General features: G+C 37.1%; 1 protein-coding gene across 3 annotated transcripts in view; it reads left to right on the forward strand.

Moving 5' to 3' along the window:
- SMC5 (structural maintenance of chromosomes 5) overlaps positions 1–23,493 on the forward strand; it is an 81,787-nt gene that overhangs the window by 14,488 nt on the left and 43,806 nt on the right. For all 3 annotated transcript variants that reach the window (XR_010923869.1, XM_067568820.1, XM_067568819.1), the window contains exons 7-14: positions 4,396–4,557; positions 14,592–14,663; positions 15,754–16,009; positions 17,695–17,849; positions 18,749–18,862; positions 19,902–19,996; positions 20,228–20,360; positions 23,293–23,466. Coding sequence is in view for 2 of the 3 variants with exons in the window: in XM_067568820.1 (XP_067424921.1) it covers positions 4,396–4,557; positions 14,592–14,663; positions 15,754–16,009; positions 17,695–17,849; positions 18,749–18,862; positions 19,902–19,996; positions 20,228–20,360; positions 23,293–23,466 (1,161 nt within the window). In the remaining variant the exon portion in view is untranslated. The remainder of the gene's footprint in view (positions 1–4,395; positions 4,558–14,591; positions 14,664–15,753; positions 16,010–17,694; positions 17,850–18,748; positions 18,863–19,901; positions 19,997–20,227; positions 20,361–23,292; positions 23,467–23,493) is intronic.

The raw sequence follows: 23,493 nt of genomic DNA on the forward strand, positions 1-23,493 counted from the left end.
CAGTTTTTCTCAGAAACTATTATAAGTCTGCCATCTTTGAAAGAGCTACTATGCAGTGAAATAAGTTTTTTCCAAACCAGGATAGATTGAGCACTGTCAATAATTACAGAAAGTATATAATTGTCCTGAAACATTGTGTTCTACCCCTGGCCTCACTTAGCTTTTCCCTAGTTGCACCTACTGCTTCCAACATTGGCTTGTACTTCATGCTTTAAAAAGAAAGCAGTATGACTCCTCTGCTAGACCAATTGTTCAATACTGTATTATTGGGTGAGGATACTTCCAAGTACCAGCATGATCACCATGTGTCCTACAGCATGATGGAATTATGGGTCTTTCTGTTGTTTCAAAAGTAAGCCTTGTGGTGAGTTTCACAGAATGTTTTGTCATACAAGTGCCTAGAGCTGGAGATACGTGCTTTAAAGAAATCAAAATTAATAAGAGACTTGCTGGGTTAAAGGTAAATTATTTTGGTTTGCTTTAATAACCATCTTCTTATGTCCACAAGTCTGAATTATTTTTTAATTACAAAATGCAATATTTCAAAACAGAGTCAGTATTGGTGAATCAAAGCCATCAATTAAGCTGGGGTTGCTTAGTATTCTGAGGCATTATGTCATCATTATATTTACTCTACTTTCATGCCATCAGTTAACGTTTCCTTCATGGACTTAAACTAATGAAGTATGTGTGTCAAGTTTTTGGATCTCATTCAAACTGACTGAAATTCAGATGGTGCAGAAAGCCTGGCCCTCTGTGGTAGTTTAGCCATGTAGTGGCATTGCATGAGAGGACTTGCAGGTGTGGTAACCACACAGGAGCCTCCTGTACATTAAGGAAGGAACCTCCATGCCAGCTGTTGAGAAGTAGACTTGAGGAAGGGCCACAGGATTCATAATTATGTGGCTCAGGTGCTCCTAATGCACAGTACAAATGGCATAAAGGGGGACAGCAGCAGCTGTTGAAGTTGATAGGCTGGAATAGCAGCTACTGCGGGATGTGGGCTACAGCCTTCGATGCTGAGAGTGAAGGATGAACTTTGTCCTTTGCTTTTGTGTGGGTGAAGTGAATTTCTCCTGCAATGGTAGGGGATAATGTGGTTAAGGAGTAAAAAAATATCTATTTAAACTGGACAGCTACTGACTCTGCACAGTTAATCAGGAGACAGCATTGATATCACAGTCACTGGGATGGTATTTGAAGGCTAATCAATAGAGCCTATTGGGAAGACTAGTTAATGCCTGTCAAAACAGATACTTCTGAACTGATCCTTATGTTAGGAAACAAATGGTTCTTTGAGTAATGCCTTTGCAGATTCACACTGTTGAGACAAACCTGCACATTTAAATTTTCCCCAGGACTCTCTAGAAAGCTTTGACCACACTTTTGCCATCCTGAACATTTGGGACTGAAGAGGGACAAGTAACATTCACTCTGATCCCTACCTGTTGGTGGCTATCCCTCAGAACACTGAACTCACCTGTGCAGTGGATTTGAACAGATAAGACAAACCTTTCCAACTTCTGAATCCCAGTGTTGTAATGGCAACCAGTGTCTCAGTCACGGCTTGGAATGCTCACATATTTAAGTCACAATTAAAGTTCTGTAACTTGACAGACACCAGATTACATACCATTGTACTGGGACAAGTGGTTTAGTTGACTTTCAACTCTGTTATCCATTAAGTATAGAATAAAATAATACAAATATTTAGCAGACGGTAGCATGAAGATGAACTATATTATCCATCAGGGTAGAGCCAAATCTGCTCTTCTCTGTAAAGAAGCCATTCTTTGTGGAGAAAGTGCATTCAAAAATCGTGTCCTCAACACTGTCTGCCTGTGAGGCATAGAATATATTAGTCTACAGCCTCAACAGAAATTTCACCTTCTAATACAAATGCTTTTGAAAGTAAAAGGTGCTTTGTTCCTTGTTTCTGAGATGGGGAAGCCCCTCAAATAGATCTATTGGCAATGAAAGAGAATGCCAAGTATAGTACTCTTGTCTTCAGAAGAGGAAGAAATTATTTATCCTGTCATATGCTTTCTTTTCTTTATGCCTTTAACTCCAATACCACTTATTCCAAGAATAATGGAAAATTGGCGAGGATGGAGCAGAAGTCCCTCTGATATATCCAGTACCAATAAATCTAATTGGGGGCTAACCTGGAGCTTCCAACTTCTTTTTCATTGACTGCCACTCTCAGAAAATGACGGTGCTACACATGGGCCTAAAATCCTTGGAACTAGTTGTTTGGATTTTGAAATCATAAGAGGATGGAATCCTTAGTACCTTTTGGATGTGCAGCTGATGCTAATGCAGATTTGTAAGCACTCTTGCTAGACAAGTGTGTTGCAAAATGTAAGAGATTCCCAGTTTGGGAAGCCCAAAACTGGATGAACCCAACATCTGCTACTATTTTGATTATATTGGATTATCTTTTGACTCTTAAGAAAAACCTGAAGTATCATAGTTTGACTCAGAGTTTGACTACTATGTTAACTTTACCAAGTTTATCTTTGAAGATCCACTGGTTATTTTGTACATAGTACAAATTTATTACAGGTTGGAGGACTATGTTGAAAGTCTGTGACTTTGAAAAAGACCTAGGGGTCATTATTCATAACTAACTGACCATGAGTTCTCACTGCAATGCTACTGGGGGGGGGGAGACGGGGAACTTGGATATGTTTTCTAAAATACATGGGTATTTCTAAAACTAATTATTGGGTGCAGTACAGAAATTACTATGATTTGGGTTATGCAGGAGATCAGACTAGATGATCATAATGGCCCCTCCTGGTCTTGAAATCTATGGATCTACTCTGATATCCTTTTATTAACCAAATGGTTGACTTTCCATCCTTTGCCCCCTACCCCCTCCAATTACATTAATTTATGGGGAAAGCTTTACTATGTAGCCTAGTGTAAATAGAGCATTTAACTACTACTTTCAGTGGAAAGAAATCCATCAAGTAGTCCTATAGATTCTTTATAGTTTAAGATTACCTAACTAGAGAATATGAATAGATACAGTGTGTTATGACCTACAGAGAGTTATGGTTCCCAGAAGTCTTAAAGTACATTACATTGCTTTACTTGTAATCTCCACAATTTTTCTTAGAAACATTCCCATTCTTGACATCAGAAAAGCTGTGGCTTGGATCTCTGTTCATAAATTTAGAATAACATATATATATATATATATCAAAAGATCTGACGCTCAACTTGCCATAATGTTTGTTTAGTTAGTTAAGTTCTCCTGCCACCTTTGTAAATCTGATTAGTAATGATTCTTGTAGAGTATGGATCTCTTTAAGAAAATATTTGAAAAAATAAATAGTTATTCACCTATAACTGAATAACTTGGAGGTGCTAGTTTGTGTCGGTTAATCAAAATGATCCATCCTCCTTCCCTACTATTTTTGAGCCTTCCTAGCAGACTTTGAAATAGTGAAAAAACTGAGGGGCAAGGCAGGCCCAGGGCTCCTTTTATACCCTTTGAGACTGAACATTTGATGCTGCATTACCCATAGGCCAATGCTTTCTAGAGGGTTCCAGCAAGGATGTGGCATGCTGAGGTGCAGCCCAAGAGTGAATTTGCCCCTGTAATAATCTTGAACTCCAGATACTGGAGGATAACCTTTTTATCTGTTAGTGTCATCAGGGAAATAAGTTGCTCTTCTGCAACTATTTTGGAAGGGATTGGCAAAGAATGTTTCAAAGTAACTAAGGCTGCAACACAAAAATGTTCTCTGTTTACAAGTGGAAAAATTAGTATCTAGGTAGGAAATGGCAGCTACACATAAAGGAAAAGTAAAATATAATAGTCTGAAATCTAATCTGAACATTTCTGGTGTTTTCTTGTTTGTTTTTTTTGTTTGCTTTTGGGTTTTTTTTGGCATGCCCCAGAGTTTGGAGTACCTCAGACTCTTGTGCTCCTGAGTTCACATTTCAGGGCCCTGCAGATACCAATAGAGTTTCCAAGTTCATGTTGGTGTTGGGGAGTTGCAATGGAATGGTGGGTTGATGATGTCAACTGGTGGGCTATGCTGAAATCAGGACAAATTCCCCAGGTTCAGTATTGTCCAGGACACACATACAAGTCAGGACATTTACAGAAGAACTGGATGTTTACACTCATACTTCTATACCAAAATTGTTCAAATGCCATTGCATGCTTTTGATCAGCAGGAAGCAGATGGGTCATATCTCAGGGTGAAGCTGACCCATATCTGGCAAGTTACCTGAACAGTTACCAAAACTCCATCTCTCTAAAACAGTTTTTTGCACAATTCTTGTTGAATTAAACATGAACACTGCAGAGCATAATGTGTATCCAGCTAAGTACAGAAAGTAGAAGGCTTTAATTGTTTTTCTCTAAACTCTTTCAAGGAATATGAAAATGTTCGCCAACAGCATGAGGAGGTGAAAGAAGACCGTGACCATGCAAAGGAAGAATTGAAAAAACTACAACAAACGAAGTCTCCAATGACACAGCAAATCCAAGAAATTGAAAAACAGTGGAGGAGTTTGGATATAAAAATCAAAGAGAAGGTATATATTTTTGGATTGTCAGTTAAAATAGTTAGACATTCCATTTGTTTAATAAAATTGAAAATGGAATATGAAGCAGTCAGAATATGTTCATTTTTATATAATAGAAATAGCATGTTTTTAGAAGGGATTTTAATGAAAGTATTTTTGCCTCTCATTTTCCCTGCTCTGCTCTTCATGCCTCTCCTCCCTAAAAGGGAATTAAATATGGCTGCATGAAGCTATGTACATCCCAATTCACCTTCCATGATCACATTTGGTGTACTACTGTATAGGCACTGTAAAAACAGAAACAGCCTTATAGTTTTCTTATACTAAAAATTTTGAGGCCAACATATTCAAACTTAGTTCTATAAAGAGAGGCACCTAAATTAATTTGGCCTGATTTTTTTTCCCAGAGGTGCTGTGTACCTGTAGCATTCTCATTTACTTAATTTAGGAACTGAGAGTGATGGGTATCTCCTGAAAATCAGGCCAGTTTAATTTAGGCAGCTAGCTTTATGCATCCAACATGGAAATTTGGATAATCTGGAGAATTGGCAAAGAGCTTCAGGCCTGAGCGGCAGGGCTTGGGCTGCCTGGGGCTGATTGCCTGAACCCCACTGCCTACTGCTGTGTGTGCATCGGTCATGGTTCGGTTAATCTGGAGAGCCGGATAATGGAGGCTTGGGGTTCTACTGTACTTATATAGTAGAGCTTGTCAGATAGTAACTAGTCCTCCATGATTCATATAAATATTTATTAATAAAAACATTTAGTTAATTTAGCTATGTTTTGTGGTGTAATATGTTGTTTGAGAGATTTTGGATAGCTGCCATGTATTCATAGCTTGTGAAAATATTCATGAATCCTGAAAGATTTCTATGAATATTTTAGCCTGAAAATTAGTATCAGAAGTACTGTATTCATTATTTGCTTAATATTTTTATTTAATGTAAGTGATTTTAATAGATTGTAATAAGTTTAGGCCTTAACATAAGCTGTCAGTTTCAAATTTAATTTTAAATAGGTTTATTTAAAAAATATAAGCATGTATTTAATTTAAATTCCAAAAATCCAATTTAAATTAAAAAAATTAATTGATTTTTATCCACACTGAAGGTATGTCATCCACTCAAGATGTAGAAACAACTCTAATAGTTTAGTTCACCAATCACACAATTTACCAGGGATGGAGAGGAGTTATTTAAATAAGTGGTTCTCAGCCTTTCCAGACTACTGTGCCCCTTTCAGGAATCTGATTTGTCTTGCTTACACCAAGTTTCACCTCACTTAAGAACTACTTGTTTACAAAATCAGATATAAAAATACAGAAGTGTCACAGCACACTATTACTGAAAAATTGCTTGCTTTCTCATTTTGTCTATATGGAATTTTAGTTTGTACTGACTTTGCTAGTGCTTTTAATGTAGCCTATTGTAAAAGTAGGTAAATATCTAGATGAGTTGATGTAGCCCTAGAAGATCTCTGCGTACCCTTGCTTGAAAACCACTGGTTTAAGTTAAGTGCCAATGGATATAAACTAGCCATTGAGTTTAGGCTTGAAACTAGATGAAGATTTCTAACCATCAGAGGAATGAAGTTCTGGGATAACCTTCTAAGGGGAGCTATGGGGGCAAAAAACCTAATTGGTTTCAAGAATGAAATTGATAATATTAGGGAGGGGGTCGTATGATGAGATTGCCTACAATGGCATGTGGTCCATCTGCAACTGCTAGTAGCAAATATCCCCAACAGCAGGAGCTGGGACACTAGATGGGAAGGACTCTGAGTTACTACAATATATTCTTTCCTAGGTGTCTGGCTGATAGGTCTTACTGACATGCTGAGTGTTCAAATGATCACCATATTTGGGGTTAGGAAGGAATTTTCCCCTAGGTCAGATTGGCAGAGACCCTGGGGGGTTTTCACCTTCGTCTGCAGCATGGGGCACAGGTCACTTGCCATTTTAAACTCTGTAACTTGAAGTCTTTAAATCAAGATTTGTGGATTTCAGTAACTCAACCGGAGGTTATGATCTGTTAGAGGAGGGGGTGGGTGAGGTTCTGTGGACTGTGACATGCACAAGGTCGGACTAGATGATGGTCCATTCTGGCCTTTACAGTCTGAGTCTATGAATAACAAATAGGCAAAGCAAGCAGTTAATGAATAGCTGATAAAATGAAAATTATTTGTCCAAATTATTTGATTGCTTATAAATACAGTTGAAGAAAATCAGGATCAAGGTGAACAATTAGCTTATCACCCCCGGTGTGCGCGCACACCCAAACAAACCAACAAAAAAAAAAAAAAATGAGCCAAGATAGGTGAAGACGTCTGCCCGCATGGGGGAGCTTGCAGAATTGGGGCCTAAGTTTTTAACAACTGTTGTTTGTAATAAACAGTTTAATTAGCTCTACTCTTATATCGTATGCTTTCTTAAAAAGAAACTCAGTTTTCAGTTGGTGGATGGTCATTTAATATATAGCATGGAATTTAACACTTCATTTTAATCAGAAACCTTTTATATCATTTGAAATTGGAGATTGTATAAATAATATTGTTTTATGTTTTATCAGTTAGAACCCAGTTTTGCTTTCACTGAAGATAATGGCCTGGTCTACACTGCCGCCAGTGGTTGACGGGAGAAACGCAAGCTACATAATGTACATATCTCCCGTTGACATGCTCCCGTTGCCGTACCGTGGTGTCTTTATGGCCTTACTCCTTTTGGGGAGGTGAATTACCGTGTCAGCCAGAGAACCCTTCTGGGATCGATTGAGCGGGTCTCCAGTACCCGCTGAATCGATCCCACTGAATCAGTTGCTGTGGAGCCGGTAGTGAAGACATACTCAATGTAAGTTTGGCCATTGATTTCAATGAGAGCAGAACCTGGCTCAGATCATTATTTGTTTTGCTCTGGCAGATTAAATGGATTACACTGCAATATCACTTTTCAGCAGCAAAGGTTTATGCCAGACATTTGATCTGATATTATCAATGTGATTCTTCCTACTTTGTTTTAACAGATAAGTGCATACAACTATTTTCTGTTGAAGACTGAGTGTTATTACATTGTTTCAAAGACAACTAAAACTTTTTTGCTAAAATAATCCATTACAATCAAACAAACAAAATGCAAGCATGTTTGGATTTCATGCGCCACAAGACTGCTCAAGCTTATTTTTTGGCTCTATGGTTCAAAATGTCTTAGTGCAAATTTAAAAAAAAAAAAAATTATTTTCAGTTTTATTGTAAAAGTATTCGTGTTTCCTTAGTGGGAATTTAACAGCTGGAAGCCTGAGATTAATTTTCATAATGCTATAAGGTCCTCCAAGCTTGTTCAATGCAAAGCTGCATTTGCACAGCTTGATATTATCCTGCTAAGTTTTAATCATTTTCCCATTTTTAATTAATGTTTTGCTAATTTCTAAAAACAGGAAGGAATTCTACTGTGAACACTGTTGCCATAATTCCTAGAAATATAGGACTGTGTTAATGAAAAAGTTATGCTTGGTGTGAGAAACACAGGAAGATATATTAAGCATCTTTGTTTTAAATTGAGCAGAAAAGAAATTCATTATTATGGGTTATGTGCTATGTAAATGTGGAAGCAAAAGCTGAGGAGGTGATAGAAATGATAACAGTGATAGAAAAGGTTCAAACCAGCTGACTGAGTGACTTACCTGAGTCAGCACATCTGTTGTCTGAAGTCAGATCAACAAATTAAGTCTTTGATCTTGTAAACACTCACATGCTTAACTTTACACATGTGAATTGTTCCTTGTGGGATCAGGGCCTGAATGTGTAAATTAGGTAGGTCTAAACTCTGCATGTAGTTTCGCCTTTTACTAAAGATTTATTAAACTCTGCATGTAGTTGAGCAATACTCAGTCTGTGTTCCTACCAGCAAAAAAGTAAAGGAGGAGGGAGAGGAAATACAGCATTTGTACCAAATGGGAGAGTAATAGAATATTCACTGTGATGTTCTATCATTGTTTTGCAGTTAATTTAATTTACAGTTCTGTTATGGTTGGATTGATTTAATTTATGATTAACAGTGCATTTTGATGTCATATTGCCTTAACTCAAGATTTTGTGCTGATATTATTTGGTGTGCCTAAGAGCTAGTCTACACATAAAACTTACAGCAGCACAGCTGTATCGGTACAGCTCTGATGCTGTAAGAGGGCTTGTGTAGCCGTGTTATATTGGTGAGAGAGAGCTCTCCTACTGACATAATAAAGCCACCTAAACGAGCCATATGATCTTGGAGAAGTCCCTTAAAATGAAATTCTGGTTCCACGAAAGTCAGTGGCAAAGGTTCCATTGCCTTTAGTGGTGCCAGGAATTACCCTCCTTTTCTCTGCTTCAGTCCTCCATGTGTAAGGGAGTTAATATTTTCCTACTCTATTGCTATGTTGTGAGAAAAAATTAATTAGTGTGTGTGTGGAGGGGTTATATATTACATTAATGGGGACCACAAAAATTGAATAGTTCCTGATAATCAAATGAAATTCTCATTGTAAACACGGTTGCAGGATTAATATTTTGTAAGTAAGTATTGCCATAGAGCTACTGATATTGTTTTGCTGCTCGTTTGTGTCAGTAGTTCTCTTTTGGGGATTGGTAATTGATTTCTCCTGTGCCCCCACCCTGCCTTTTCTTGGCATGTGAAAACTGAGCATGATTCTTGATTTGTTGCCAGAGATTGTTCACTGGCATAACAAAAGATTTGGGAGTAGCAGTTTTCACAGCAACTAAAGTGCTTGCACTGTCATGAGAAGACCATACTCAGGCAATTCTTTTTCACTATATGTTAAAGAATCAACCAATTTAATAGTACACACTAACACAGGCTACATCTACATGGCTGTCATCTCCTAAAATAAGTCGGAGAAACTGCACACATTCTTAAAGATTAAAAACACTTTACTATATCAGTATAGCATATCTAACTTTTAAAAAAAAAAATTTTAATTACTAATTTCAGATGAACAATCCACTTGTAGAAAAAGTTGTTATTCCATAATTGGAAGCAAAAGATTGACACTTATTTTTGTTATGGAAAGCAATGTAAATCCATACTTTTGGTCCAAGAACTGTGTGATCTTCTGTTTATCCTCAGTTTGGCAGTTGGTGGAAGTGGTCCAAATTTAAAGTTCAACTTCATTTTCAAGCATATTATGACCAATTGCGTAATAGGATTTTCTTCAGGCCATTTATGCCAGATATACATCAAACAACTATAAGCCTGAACTGTCTGTTTCCTCAAGATTTTGCTTTGTGTGTTCATGTCTGTCCCCTCCCGCTCCACCCTGGTCTGCAAAAAGCCCTCTAGGATTGGACATCTTTGGCTGGGGAGGTGGCAAGTCTGAAAGCAAATCTGTAGGAAAATTAATGCAGCTGAGATTACATTAACTTTTCTATTGTTTTTCTCTGTGCTAAGGATCCCATTCTAACAGGTAATGGGGGAGGATCAAGGACTGGAGAGCTGGAATGAAAGCAGATGGCCTAAGCATGGGATGACCCTGTGCCTTAGGTGGAATCGCAGGATCTGTAGGTTCTGGAGGAAGAAAATCCTGCTAATTTTGCAAGTTGGAGAAAGTCTTCTCCCTTGAACAGTGTGGGAAAACTCCCTAAGGGGAACCTTACTGAGTCTTCCTCCTCTTGGGGAGCTTCAAAGTGTTTTACGGAGGAGGCTGTTTGGCCCTATTTTCTAAATTTAAAAAAATTGCCAGATTAATAAAAATGTATTTCTTCTCAGAACCATAAAAAATAACAGGCAGATAAAAAGTATTGGTTATTCATATATATAAAATATGAAAATAAATCAAATTTTATTTTTATTATAATTTTATTTATTATATCTGTCATAATCTAGGTTAGAATAAATTTTCCAATTGATTCCGTGTCCCTATCCTGACCTTGAAAGTGTTTTGGTTTTGGTTTGGTTTTATTTTAAAGTCTTGCAGCTGACTGTTTCTGAAGAGAGAGAGTTCTCTCCAGAATGCCTACCTGACTTTTGGGGGAGAGAGGGGATCACTGTGTCAATATTTTCAATATTATAATAAGCCCTGACCCTGCAAATGACTGTGTGTGGGTGCTCCAGTCCACATGTGTACAGTCATTTGCAAGGGTTGGGGTCTTAAATTAGTACAGATAATCTCTTTGCCTGAATACCAGGTTTTAGGTCTAGGAAAAACACAATTTGATATTTTTAATACACTTTCTTGTATATCCAATTCCACATAAGATTCTGTCCTTATCCCTGCTTTAAAAATAATAACTCTTGTAGTTGGTAGGTTGGGGTATTTTGGTATTTCTTATTGCAGTGGACTAAGGTTTTTTCAATAAAGATACTTTAGTACTCCATGGTGATTTTCCATGTGACAGCAAGGTAGAGAGACTTGTTAAAAAATTTAGCCCCAAAAGTCATTTTTCTGATCATTTGTCTTGTAGTGACTTCTGCACCAAAGGGTCTGATTTCAGTACTGTTGTCTCTGTGGTTTCCAGTTTCACTACGCTGAAGTTGATGGAATCTATTTTCCCTGTCCATAATGGCTATTGCAGCATTTCTGCAGGTTTTCTTTGATTTAGTCTGCTTTTCAGCGGGAGCAGAAACAGTAGTAGCTTCACAGTAAGATGGCAGATCCTTCATCTCAGCAGTGGGCAGTTTCACATGAAATGTTAATAGCTGGCTTTCTTCTTAAACTTTGGCATTGTAGGGTTGTCTGAAGGATTAAATATTGTCTTAAAAATAAATAAGTTATTGGTAAAGTTTAACTCCTAAGTTTGCTAGATACCAATTGCTGAGGGAGCCAAGTAGAAGCATATCTTCCTGTTGTGTTTTGTTTCTGTGCCTCCAATTTAGTATTTTTAAACTCCATCCATATGCAGCCATATTTCCAATTCATTCATGATAATAGCAGGCAAATATTGCATTCCTCTCGTTCTTCAGAGAAATTGTTTATCTGTAAAATTCTGATGAATCACCCTTAATGTTTTTGGATACCTCTATCAGAATTTAGAGTCCAGTAGGACACTGAGAGGTGGGGAACTTATTTTGTGTGCGCATATATTAAAAGCACTAAAACAAGACAAAACCCATCTCATTCTCTTCCCAGTTTTTCTCCCTCAAACCCTGCCCTCAAATATCAGCCTTTGTTGTCATTGTGCATCTTTCCCTAATCACAACCAAAAATACAATATTTTTGATGCTTCTCTCTTTCCCGATTCCCTCCTCCTTTCAAAACTGGACGCTTTCCTGATTGTGTTTCCTGAGTCTTCTAAATTCTGGATGCATTGTGATTCTCAAAGTTCTTTCTGATTCTAGTATGCTGATGCTGAATAGCTTGCTCACCACTATCCTGCATTTGTGAGGGTCTTTCTTCTGGCAAAAGATTGCTGGATTTTGCTTGCTTCCTTGTATTGGTTTGAGTGTCACTGAACAGTTTCCACATGTGTTTTTCATCACTCTCCTAACATTCCAGTGTGCTGCCAGTGGGATTTTTTTTCCAGCTCTGGTGCCTCAGGGAGGTAGAGATTGCATTTGAATCTTTGTGTGTCATTGCAGTAAAATTCCTAGACAGTGGTGCCAGCCACACAGGTGCTGTTTATTAATTCACAAGTTCAGGTGTCCAAAAAATATCTTCAGGTGTTTTTACATACCACATATATTTCTTTTAAAGGGACACCATAACACAAAAAAATCCACTCTTGTACCTGAAAACTTTTTACCAACTGTTGTTCAAGTAATCCCTCAGATTATCATCAATTAAGTGCATTTATTGACTGTTAAAAAAGTGGAGGAGAAAATATTTTTTGGGTTTATTTTTCTGTTTACTTAATGAGTTTGAAAGTACTTCAAGTCTGATCAAAGTTACTGGAAAGTACTGGTTTGAAAGTACTTCGAGTCTGCCCATCGAAGTTACTGGAAAGACTCTCATTGACTTTAAGACACTCATTGGATTCAATGGAAATTATGCCTTTTGTGTATAGTCATTTTTACTGTTTCCCCTTGTGATGCAGTATGATTGAAATATGATCATGTATATATTAATATTGCCACGGTTAGACAATTGCAACAAATTTTGTACAAAGTCTGTCATGTAAGGTGTCAATGGAAAAGTTATGATTTGCTAAATAAGATTATCCTGTTTAAATCCATGTATCAGATTCATCACTGTATCTGACATTATGAATATTGGCTATAGATCTATATCCCAATGTGTTTGTTCCTGGGGTAACACCCACCAGGTAGAATCTACTTGAAGCCAGACAGCTAGGTGCTGATGGCCAATTAAAGACAATTAACTCTCACAGTGGGCCATAGAAGAAACTCATCCAGCCCAGCAAGTCTTCCTGTGGACGCCATAGCCTCCAAGTGGCCAATGGCTGCCCCTGTGAGTCTGTAAGCCATGCAAGGGCATGTGACTTGCTCATATGACCCTGGACTCCATTTGTATCTGCAACTTTACACAAACTGACTGTTAGCTTTCTTTGGGTCAGTAAATTTCCATCCACATGGCAGAGGATATAAAGGACCCTTGGAACACCTCCATGTTGCCTCTTTAGATTTTAGTTACTGAAGGATTGGCAACAGCATGATTACTGGGTAAGACCTGAGTTATATATTGACCTGGCTACGTGGCTGGTCTCTTGAGATCAGAAGAGCCCTTTGTTTGATGAAATTGGCTTTCAGTAATCACGCATCATAAGATCTAGTGTCTGGGTGGTGAAGTAAGGGCTAAGGAGACTGCATTTTGGACTTTTTGTTAACCAGTGTGGTGAAACAGAAGTTTATTTTTGTTACTGGCTTGGTATATCAAATTATAGATAACTACCTGTTTGGGATGAGTCTACCCTATTTCTCAGCAATTTGTCCTGAATCTGGCATCCTCAGCTGTGACCCACTGAGGCACAGTGACACCCCAGTATAGTCAATCACTTGCCATTGTTGTCTGCATAAGTAGGAAAATATGATTTAAAAATCACAAAATTTGGCATAGGGACGCAGACATGCATAGTCCCTGAAACTATTTAGTACATTTTTTAAAAAACTAGCTAAATCTCAAATTGTGTGGGGTTCCATTTAAATATCTTTTTGGAAAGAAAGATTTACTAAGCTTGCTATGAGCCAAATTGTGGCCTGGTTAGCATGTCAGTATAGGAGCTTAAGAGCACGTTGCCTACTTGTGGCCCTACACTGAATACCCATATAACAGAGAGCATCTCAGTCAGGCAGCAGGCTCCACAGAACTGCCATGCTACACACCCTTCACACAGATGGATGGAAGGAGAGAGAATTGGGGTGGGAGCAGAGGAGGGATGTTGGTTCCACACCCCATCTCACTCTCAAACGTGTCAGCTTGCATAAATGTGCAGGATATCAATCCAGTATAATTTATTCTCCTCCTTGAGTTGAAGGGAATGAGACTTATACCCTTAGTCATAGACTGTCTCCTGTGTGCTCTTGAGACAATGCAACAATGCCCCTGACTCTGGGATTGTTGTAAAGCCACAACTGAGCTCTAAGTCAATCAGATCTTCCTTGGGAAAGTTGTTTTGGAGGAGAAGGCAGCCACCTTTTTTTTTTTTTTTTTAAATATAAAAGTCTAAATGGTAATTCTTTTATTTACAACACTTAAAGAGCAGTGTGATTCTAATTTCTGAATTATGTTGTGAGCCTGCCTTTATTCACAAGTATATCTGAATTTGCAGATCCATAGCAGATGATGTTGCACTATATCTCTTAAACCACTTGCAATTATAAGTTCTGTACAAATTATAGACAATATAAATGTAACAAACATCAATAGACTAATTACAATTAATTAAAACAACTGTTGTGTCCAAAAATAATTTCCGTCTGATGAATGCGCGCTTTTGTCCAAACTAAATTATATAGTAGGTAAATATTTGATGTTCCAAACTGAATGTCCTTCCAAAGTCTGATATTTGCATATTTCCTATAAAGTTAAAAAAATAGTTACATATACAAAATAATTATGGCTAATGTATTGCTATTTTGCTTTTAATTTCATTGTATGCAGGCTGCTGAAATCAAAGAGACTTCTCAAAGATGTAAACAGAAACAAGATGCTGTTGAGAAGAAAGACAAACAGGTAGGAGAATCATAATGGGTGTTACTTTTTTGATGCTTGTTTGCTGGTGCTGTGAAGCATTAACATAATACTAAATACGTCTCATGAAGTGTTCCGGTTAAAATTGTGGAATTTAGTGTTGTGTCTGAGCCACTTTTTGGAATCCATCAATGACACCATTGGAATGTTCATGTGGAGAGGAAATGCAGTGTTGCAAGCTGTCTGCAATGTCCACTCCTATAGGGACCTACAGCTGGTTGGTATAGCCCCCTCCAAAGTGTACAGAGGCAAATGTGGAGGCAACAGGGACAGAGTACCCAGGCGATACAGTGATTCGTTGCATCCCCCAGCATCTTATGCACTCAGACTTGTGGAGTTCCTTACAGTTGCTTTCCCCAAGGAGAAGGAAGCGTATCAGTGGAACAGAGCACTGTCAGGAAACAGCTATTTTATCTGAAAAGTTAGATGCAATGTTCTATTATAAGGAATTTACTTTTTTTATACAGTATGTATATTACAAGTTTTTGCTTTTGTTGAGTACTTTTGCTGTGTTAGAATGTTTTCTAATGCTCATTTTCTCTTATCCACTGTACCCTGATGGCTTAAGTCTAACCGGATGAAGAAACAGAATAATTGCTTGTGCTAGCTAATCAGAGAGCTTCAATATGTTCACCATTTAAAAAAAATAAATGTAAAGAACTGTTAATACAACATTAAGGGGGAGAGTTCAAGTTGCGCATTTCATTTTATGTTGATCTTATGCAATCCTGTACTAATTCTCAAACAATCCATAGCATTCAACTTTTACTATAATTTTAGATTAACGTGTATCTAAGAATCTGTAATCATGTGTTTAAAGATTTGGATTGTAATGCATTTGTTCTTTAAAACTCTGGTGCAAATTTTAGTTATTTTACAAAAAGGCATCAATTTGAGTTGGTTGGTAGGCAGGTTTTTGAGCATGGATGTGATATTATGTTTTTAAACCTGCTTGGCTACATCAACATTTCCATATCTGTTACAACAGTCTTTTGTAATTCTCTGCCTTTGTTGTATATGCGAAAATTCATTTGTAAATGCCATGCTGGGAAAATATTTATATTTCTCTTAGATTGAAGAAATTCAGCAAGCTTTGAGAATGAAAAGAGAAGAAGAAATAGATCAAAAGAAGAGAATATACATCACTCGTAAAATGATAGAGGACTGGCAGAATGAGCTCAACAGTACAGGAAACAGTGAGAATCTTCAACCGCAGATTGATTCTATTAACAATGAGTTGAGACAGTTGCAAGATGAAAAGGCAAATATTGATGGTGAAATGAGTGATCTGCGAAGAGAGAGAGAAAATCTAGAGAGGGAAAAGAAAAGTGAGATTGCTTGCTTGATTCTTTCCCTACTGTGGTTACTACATGCAATCCCTCTGTGCTGAAGTGACTTAACTGAGACGCTAAATTGTTTCAAACCTCAGTAACTGTACTTTTGTACAACTCTATAATGCTTTCATTCTTTCAAGACCTCTAAAAATGGCAGGGATATCTTGTCTTTTGAAGAGTTTTCATCAACTTGAAAACTAGTCTATTTAAAAAAATAATTGAACATAGTTTCAGTAAACTTGCATTTGACAAATGCTGTCAGCTTGTATGTTTTTCCAATTGTATTTTTCTATTTAAATTATTTTTTCTCTTACTGTCTGAAAGCCCCATACAAACGAAAGGAAAACTGTTAGATTCTACAGGAGAATTGCTGAAACTGACTTTTCTGTCATGTCAAATGCACAAAGTAAACAAAATACAGACTTTTTTTCTTTTTTATAGTAATTTTAGATATTACTGTCACGTGTTTAAAAAAAACTTCAGACAGAAATGGTCTTTTTATTAAGTTGATAGTATTCATTTAACTAGAAGAATTAATTGTGACATGGTGTAAAATGCCAATACCTTTGTGACTATTTCTCCTTCTGCCTTTTGTTATGTGAATTTGGAGGTCAGCCTTTCTTATCCTTAATGAATTACACTGCATTCTTTTATGTTAGCCTGGGCTTTCATGTTAGTTCTATCTTGATGTAAATTGAGCTAAATTAAACTTTCTCTCTTTAGAGCTCTTCTTGATTAACTTGCTCCCACAAATAGTCTGTCTGTATGGCCCCCAACACTATAGTATCTGAACACCTCCCATGGATTTATTCTTGCAGCACACAAATGGGGAACTGAGGCACAAAGAGACTGTGTCTTGCTTAGTGAAGGCTAGCAAAACAGGAAATTGAACCTGTCTCCTGAATCCCAGTCCGGAGTCTTAGGCACAAGACTTTCCTTCTTCGCCAGTGTTGGAGTAATGTAGATTGGAATCATTCAAACTTTCTGTGTGTTCCTGGAAAATTGTATAGTATTTTTTTTCTGAGTATCATTTGGGAACCTCAAGATATCTCCCAGGAGGGGATGACATGAAGAATGCTCCTTCTGTATGTCTTCAGAGGGAGAATGAGTTCTCCTTTCCTCTCTTGGGTGTCAAGAACCCTTCACCACCATTCTTGCATTACAGCAACATTCTTCTTTTGTCACCAAATACATAACAAATAGAAAAGTAGTCTGAGACAGAGGTTTCTTATGCCCCTTTCCCCCCTGACCCCCACCCATAAGTATAAAATTGCCTCCTTTTCCCTTCTCTAGTAGTGGAGGAGAAGTTTTGTTCTTTTAAGATAGGGGCAGTCCAAGATTTTTGGCTGTATTATTTGGCAATCGTTTGCTTGAATGTCTCCACACCTAGGTGTGCTAGAATAGGCTGTTGCAGATTATTGTTTGAATATGAATATTTATACCTGGACATTGTTAATCTCTGTTTTGGAGGACATTTCTGGGTTTTTTTCCACCTAGCTCTGGGATTTAGAACTTAGAATGGGGGTACGTGCTGTAGAATAGATGGTTTACTTATTATAAGTGTATGAAAATAAGAAAAGTTCCTTTCTTACTGTAACACTATAGTTATTAAATATTAGAAATCTTTAATTGTGATGTATAGGCATAACTTAATAAAACTTTCTTAAATAAAATTACAGGAGTAACTGATGGCATTGTACAATTTAACAATATGATGAATCTGAAGGAAGATAAGCTCAGAGGGAGATTCCAAGACACATACAATGCTCTTCTGTGGCTAAGGCAGAACAAAAACCGGTTTAAAAGAAGTGTCTGTGAACCCATGATGCTTGCAGTAAGAAAATTTGCTTGAGTATAATACTAATTAGTGGCTAATAATGTGTGTTAAAAATTAAATTCAAGATTCATTATTTCTGTTATAATCTAAATTTTAGCAGCTCCCTAGCTTATCCACTGTTTTACAATGATCTAGCAAACTGGAGTACATATAAATCAATTTCTTCAGCTGGTTAAGATGTGTAATTTACCTCATGCAAATAATGTAACAAGTGTGAAAGTTTTGCTAGACTGCTGTGTGCTTTGGGTACGTTGAGTTACATGGATGAACAAAGAATGCTTTCAGCCATCCAGCAAACAGGTTTCCAGTGGAACTGCTCTTTTTCAAGGTGGCCTCTGCACATTCTAACTGGTGAGATGCATCCCTCTCCTATTCCTCTGGAATTTGGGAATCTGTAAAACCAGCTCACCAATTCTGAAACCCTTAGTGGATGCAACCAAGCTTTGGTCAACTGCCACGTTATTAAATAGAGTTATATAGTACTGTGTGTTGTTTTTCTTATATTTATCCTTTTACAGATAATAGTATGATATAATTTTAGTGTATTCAGTGACTATATTTCATATATTCCTAGTATTAAAAAAACATTAATGTCTAATAAATTCCAAATCATCTGTCTCCTCACAGGGCCTTGGGTTTCTATATTTATGTTTAGATGTGCTCACTGGCTCCTAGTGAAATCAATGAGAACTGCATGAGAATATCCTAAAGATGAATCTGGAGTTTTCCAATATTTCCATCTGTACTTAGAGCAAAGTATTGCCTTTGTTTTTATTAAATGTTGGCTTGGATATTACCTGACTGTCTTAAATTTTTTATTGTTTTTAGTGTGTTTTATTTTTATAATTGTATTACATCACTTTTCATGATTCTCCTTTGTCTTTTTATCTGAGCAGATAAACATGAAAGACAATAGACATGCTAAATATGTAGAAAATCACATTTCAGCAAATGATATGAGGGCCTTTGTTTTTGAAAGTCAAGAAGACATGGAAATATTTCTTCGGGAGGTAAGTACTCAGTCATATAACATGTTAAAAATGTAGCTTAAAATAAAGAATATTGATGCAGAGCCCTCCAGTTTGGAGTCTACTTACTATGGCCTCTGAGTAATTTGTGCACTACCTAATAATATATTTGCTAGGTAACATCAGTTTTTGTAAACTGTACTGAGGCCACTGACATGCAGACTCCCACCTGGTTTTTCTCTTGGATTATTTAAATAAAAGAGCAAGTGTAGAGAGGAGGATTTTTCCTCTTGGATCCTTATGCATCTGACTAACACCTGGGTCAGCAACTTGGGTGGGACACGGCTCTGAATTTGACTATTAATGACTGCTGTTGATTTGACTAATGTATTTTCTGAAAAGCTTTTCCTACATGGTGGTAGTTAGGTAGTCCGGCTTTTGGAAAGCTCAGCTGGTTGGGACGTCATAGTTGAGTTTTTGTGGATGCTTGCATATGTTTTTAGTGGTGTGTTTCCTTTCATGTTTGTGTTGAGACACCCTTTTTAAGTGGATATTTCAGCTTTTCTAGTAAATTGAAAATGTATATATTTAAGGAATTGGTAAAAAGATAAATCAAACATTTGGAGGGGTTAGCTCGTGTCTACATTACATATTTACCAGGTGCAGAAAGGATTTTTTTCTACAGTAACTCATTTTTTAGCAGGATTTTGAATACCTCCAAGGCAACATTGCTAAGGAGATTGGTCACTAATAGAAAGAAAAGAAAAAAAAAGAAGAAAAAACCATAAGGAGGACTCCTTTCCTTTCCTTTCCTTTCCTTTTAACAGGCCAACTGACCACAGTTTTCTGCTAACTGAATGTAGAGAAAATGAGACCGTCTCAATGAATGTAAATAACTTTGGGTATCATGTGAGAGTCAGAATAATTTCAATGCATGGTGAGAGGGTTAAATCAATTTAAAGGAAATGCTGGTTCAATGAAATACATTTTTGTCATACATTAGTATCATTTTAATTTCACTCAAAACTCTTATTTTGTTTTTTTGTTACTGAATATCTTGTTTGGTGTAATGTTTGTTTAGGTGCGTGACCATCAGAAATTAAAAGTTAATGCTGTATGTGCACCCAGTGAGTCATGTGCAGAAAATAGACCTACAAGATCGGTTGAAGAGTTGCAGTAAGTATTTAAATACTTAACCTTAAAACCATTGTCAGCATTGAATGTTTTGGTCTCAGTGCAACATGGTGTAGCTGTGCACCATACTTTTCTCTGCAAATCAAACTGTTATCTCAAGATCTGATGTGTTTTTTTTTTTTTTCCCCCCTCTCTGAGTGTTTTTGTGCTAACTTGTCATAAACACAACTAGTTAAAGAGCTGTTTGTGTTGTTCACCTTTTCTCTTCCTCAGCCAATACGGATTTTTCTCTTACTTACGAGAGTTATTTGATGCTCCTCATCCTGTGATGAGTTACCTTTGCTCCCAGTATCGTGTTCATGATGTCCCTGTGGGAACTCAGAAGACCAGAAACATGATTGAAAGGGTGAGAGGTGCTAAATAACATGAGTAGGACTGATTTTGTCAAAACCATATTTAAGAAAGTTGCTGGAAAGTCAACATGAAAAAAATAAAAGTTATAATGGGTTATACCCATTATTTTGGGTGCAAATAAAGCTTTCCACTTGCTTAGTGGGGAAAAAACCAAGAACAGTGTCTTATATTATGACCTGATTTCAACACATTGGAGCAAACTGTTGGTTGCAATGCTTCACAGGAGGTTAAATGTTCATCTTACCCAAGTAATGCACCTAATTAAATCTCTGAAACTCAGAGGTTTATCATGGTAAAAAGTCAAAATTATTAACCTGTTTTGTAGTAACTAAGTAACCTTTTTACGTGGCCAGACCTGAAAGCTTTTGGGGACTTTTAAAGTAAAATAAATTAAAATTTGGCAAGCTAGTAAATGTTTTTAAAACAAATGTTTTCATTTTGGAGCTAGGAAATCTTATGATCCCTGTTTGAAACATTGAAACAGTGAACATATTGAGAGCAGTAATTGGGAGGTACTTTCTGCTTGAAATGTCTTATTGTATGTAATATGGTCTTGTAACCTCCTCACTGTATTATTTGTTTTGATAAATGAAATATAAGAAATTTAGACGTATTTGAAATGATCTGACAGAAAGAGTCACCTTCTTGAGAAGCCTGTTGTCTTGTTCTCTCTCTTCCGGCCCTCCCACCCCCAGCTTATGCATTTAAGATTTGTGCTTGTGACTAATAAGAAACACGTGCTTATCTTATAAATACACCCTTCAGCACCAGTAGTTCTGTTTGGGGTGAACAGCTGTTCTTCACCTTGCACAGAGAATGGGATCCCAAAGTGAAAAATGGCTTTTCTTCTGGGTTATGGCTGGAAATTCAAATTTTCTCAGGAAGCGTGTTATCCTTGATAGGGAGAAAGGGAAAATTAATGCTCAGTCAAGGAATAGGGTCTTCAGGGAGGGAAACTAACTTCTTATTTGTGGGAGGGAGGTTATCTCTCGCTCTCCTTTCTCTGATGCTAGGGAGAAGAGAACAGCAGGGTAGAGGAGATGGCAGAAGAGGAGAAATTCCCCTTCACCTCCCACTTAGGAAGGAGGTATCTACTGGTCGTAGAGCCCATCTTTCTGCAGTGCGGAGCAAAGAACAGTCACGTGTTATGTGCCCAGACATGTCTAGGGTTCATTAGCTGAGGAGAGCTGGCAGCTACTCCTCAACTCTGCTGAGAATTGTGCTTCCCATGTGAGAAATGACACTTCTTCTCCACATATCTTCCAGAGACAATGTTGTTCAATCTGTCTCCCATCACCATAGGCAGTGGAAAGAGAGACAGTAGGCCACTTGCCCTTACTCAGAGGGGAAAAAAGTACAAAAGACTTTTTTCTCTTCTTCTGGCAGCTCATCCTATGGGCATGGATGAAGAAGAGCCCCCAGTTCACTAGCCTAATGTGTTCATGATGTACCTGGGTGGATTAGCAGTTTTAAAATATCTAGGAAGGGAGTGATTCCAAGTATCAAGTGGTTTTTTTCCCCCTTTCTGGACAAGGAACTACCACACTTCTAATTCCTCACTCATGGTAGCAGGTGAGAGAATCCCACCAGCTCCAAAATGCCTGCAATAATTTGCCTACTGATCATGTGATAGCCTATTTATTCTGAAACAAAAACTGCTCTTGTGGCACTTGCCTAATATTTGATACCACTTGAAATCATAAATTATATTTCTGTAGCCCAGAAGAGGAGCCAATAACTTTTCTACTGTGGTTGCACAAACATGTAATTTGAAACATTAATAACTTTAAACCTTTTCCTCCACTTAAACTTGGCTTGATTTTTTTTTCTTCCATTTTTTTTCTTCCATTTTGTGGACCACATTTATGTGAACTGTTATGTGAATTTTATATTGGTGGTTTTGAGTTGTTTGGGCACCACAACTATTTTTTTTCCAGTGAAATGTGTGGTATTCCACATGCTATCATAATAACACTAATATTTGAACCAATTTTGCTGAAATGTTGCAAACAAATTCACTTTTGGGCTCAGACCAATCATGGGAAGCTTTACTCTTAGCCCTAAAGGAGAAAAGATAGTTAGAATGGAAATGCCCTTTTAACCTTAAGGTGAACTGCAAAGCAAAATGAAGACTTAGTTAATCACGGATTTTAGTGGTCAGTAACCTGACAGTATCCAGGTTTTTGGAGAATTCTGTACAGAGATTTTTAATTAATAAATTTCAAATTATTTTCCTTTGTGGAAACTTCTTGATTCGTCATGGTTCACTGAAGATGTCACATAATCATTCTGAAATATTTCAGTATCCTGGGTTGTAATGAGGCTTCTGTTATTTCTGATGTCTCCATCTGGAGTTTTTTCAGTGAACCTTGTTATACCAGATATAAGGTAGGAGGAGATTTTAAAAGGATAGTTAAATATATACATCAGTGATAAATTCCACACCCACTTTCAGATATCTGTTCTTAACCAAAGTCTCAATTTTGCTTTGGGACTCACCTTAAACAGTAACATTTCAGAACGCTATAATATACATTTATATAGCACCATTCTTCTCCAAGAATCTGAAAGAACTACCTGTATAGTTCTATGTCTGTGCAGGAATCATTCACCCATCACAGAAATGCAGCAGTTGTTTTGCTGTATATGACAACACACAGTGAGTGTGACATGGTATCATATGATTGCCACTTTTTTTATTGCTACTTTAATTCAGTTGGCAAAAACTTTACAAATTCAATGAAGTAACTTTTAATCTCCTTTTTGCAATGGTATGTTCATAAACCAGAAACTTGGCTAATTTTAATATCCCCACTCCAAATCATAGCTAGTTTATTTCCTATTCTGAAAAATAATCTTCCTTGTTCAGAATAGGTGAGCCTTACATAAGATTTTTGTCAAATGGCTTTGTTTATCATCTTTAGGTCATACAAGAAACCAAACTTAAGCAAATCTACACAGCAGAAGAAAGGTATTCAGTGAAAGTGTCTGCTTATACAAACCAAACTCTTTCTAGTAACACATCCCTGAGACCAGCGCAGTTTCTCACTGTCACAGTAGATGCAGATGAAAAAAGGCAGTTGGAAAACCAACTAAAGGTAGGTTATATTATTTTAGTGTTGTTT

The sequence above is a fragment of the Emydura macquarii genome, unplaced genomic scaffold (genome assembly GCF_026122565.2).
Source record: "Emydura macquarii macquarii isolate MOO-44397 ecotype Brisbane River unplaced genomic scaffold, CSIRO-AGI_Emac_v2 contig_2897, whole genome shotgun sequence".
Classification (NCBI taxonomy): domain Eukaryota; kingdom Metazoa; phylum Chordata; order Testudines; family Chelidae; genus Emydura; species Emydura macquarii.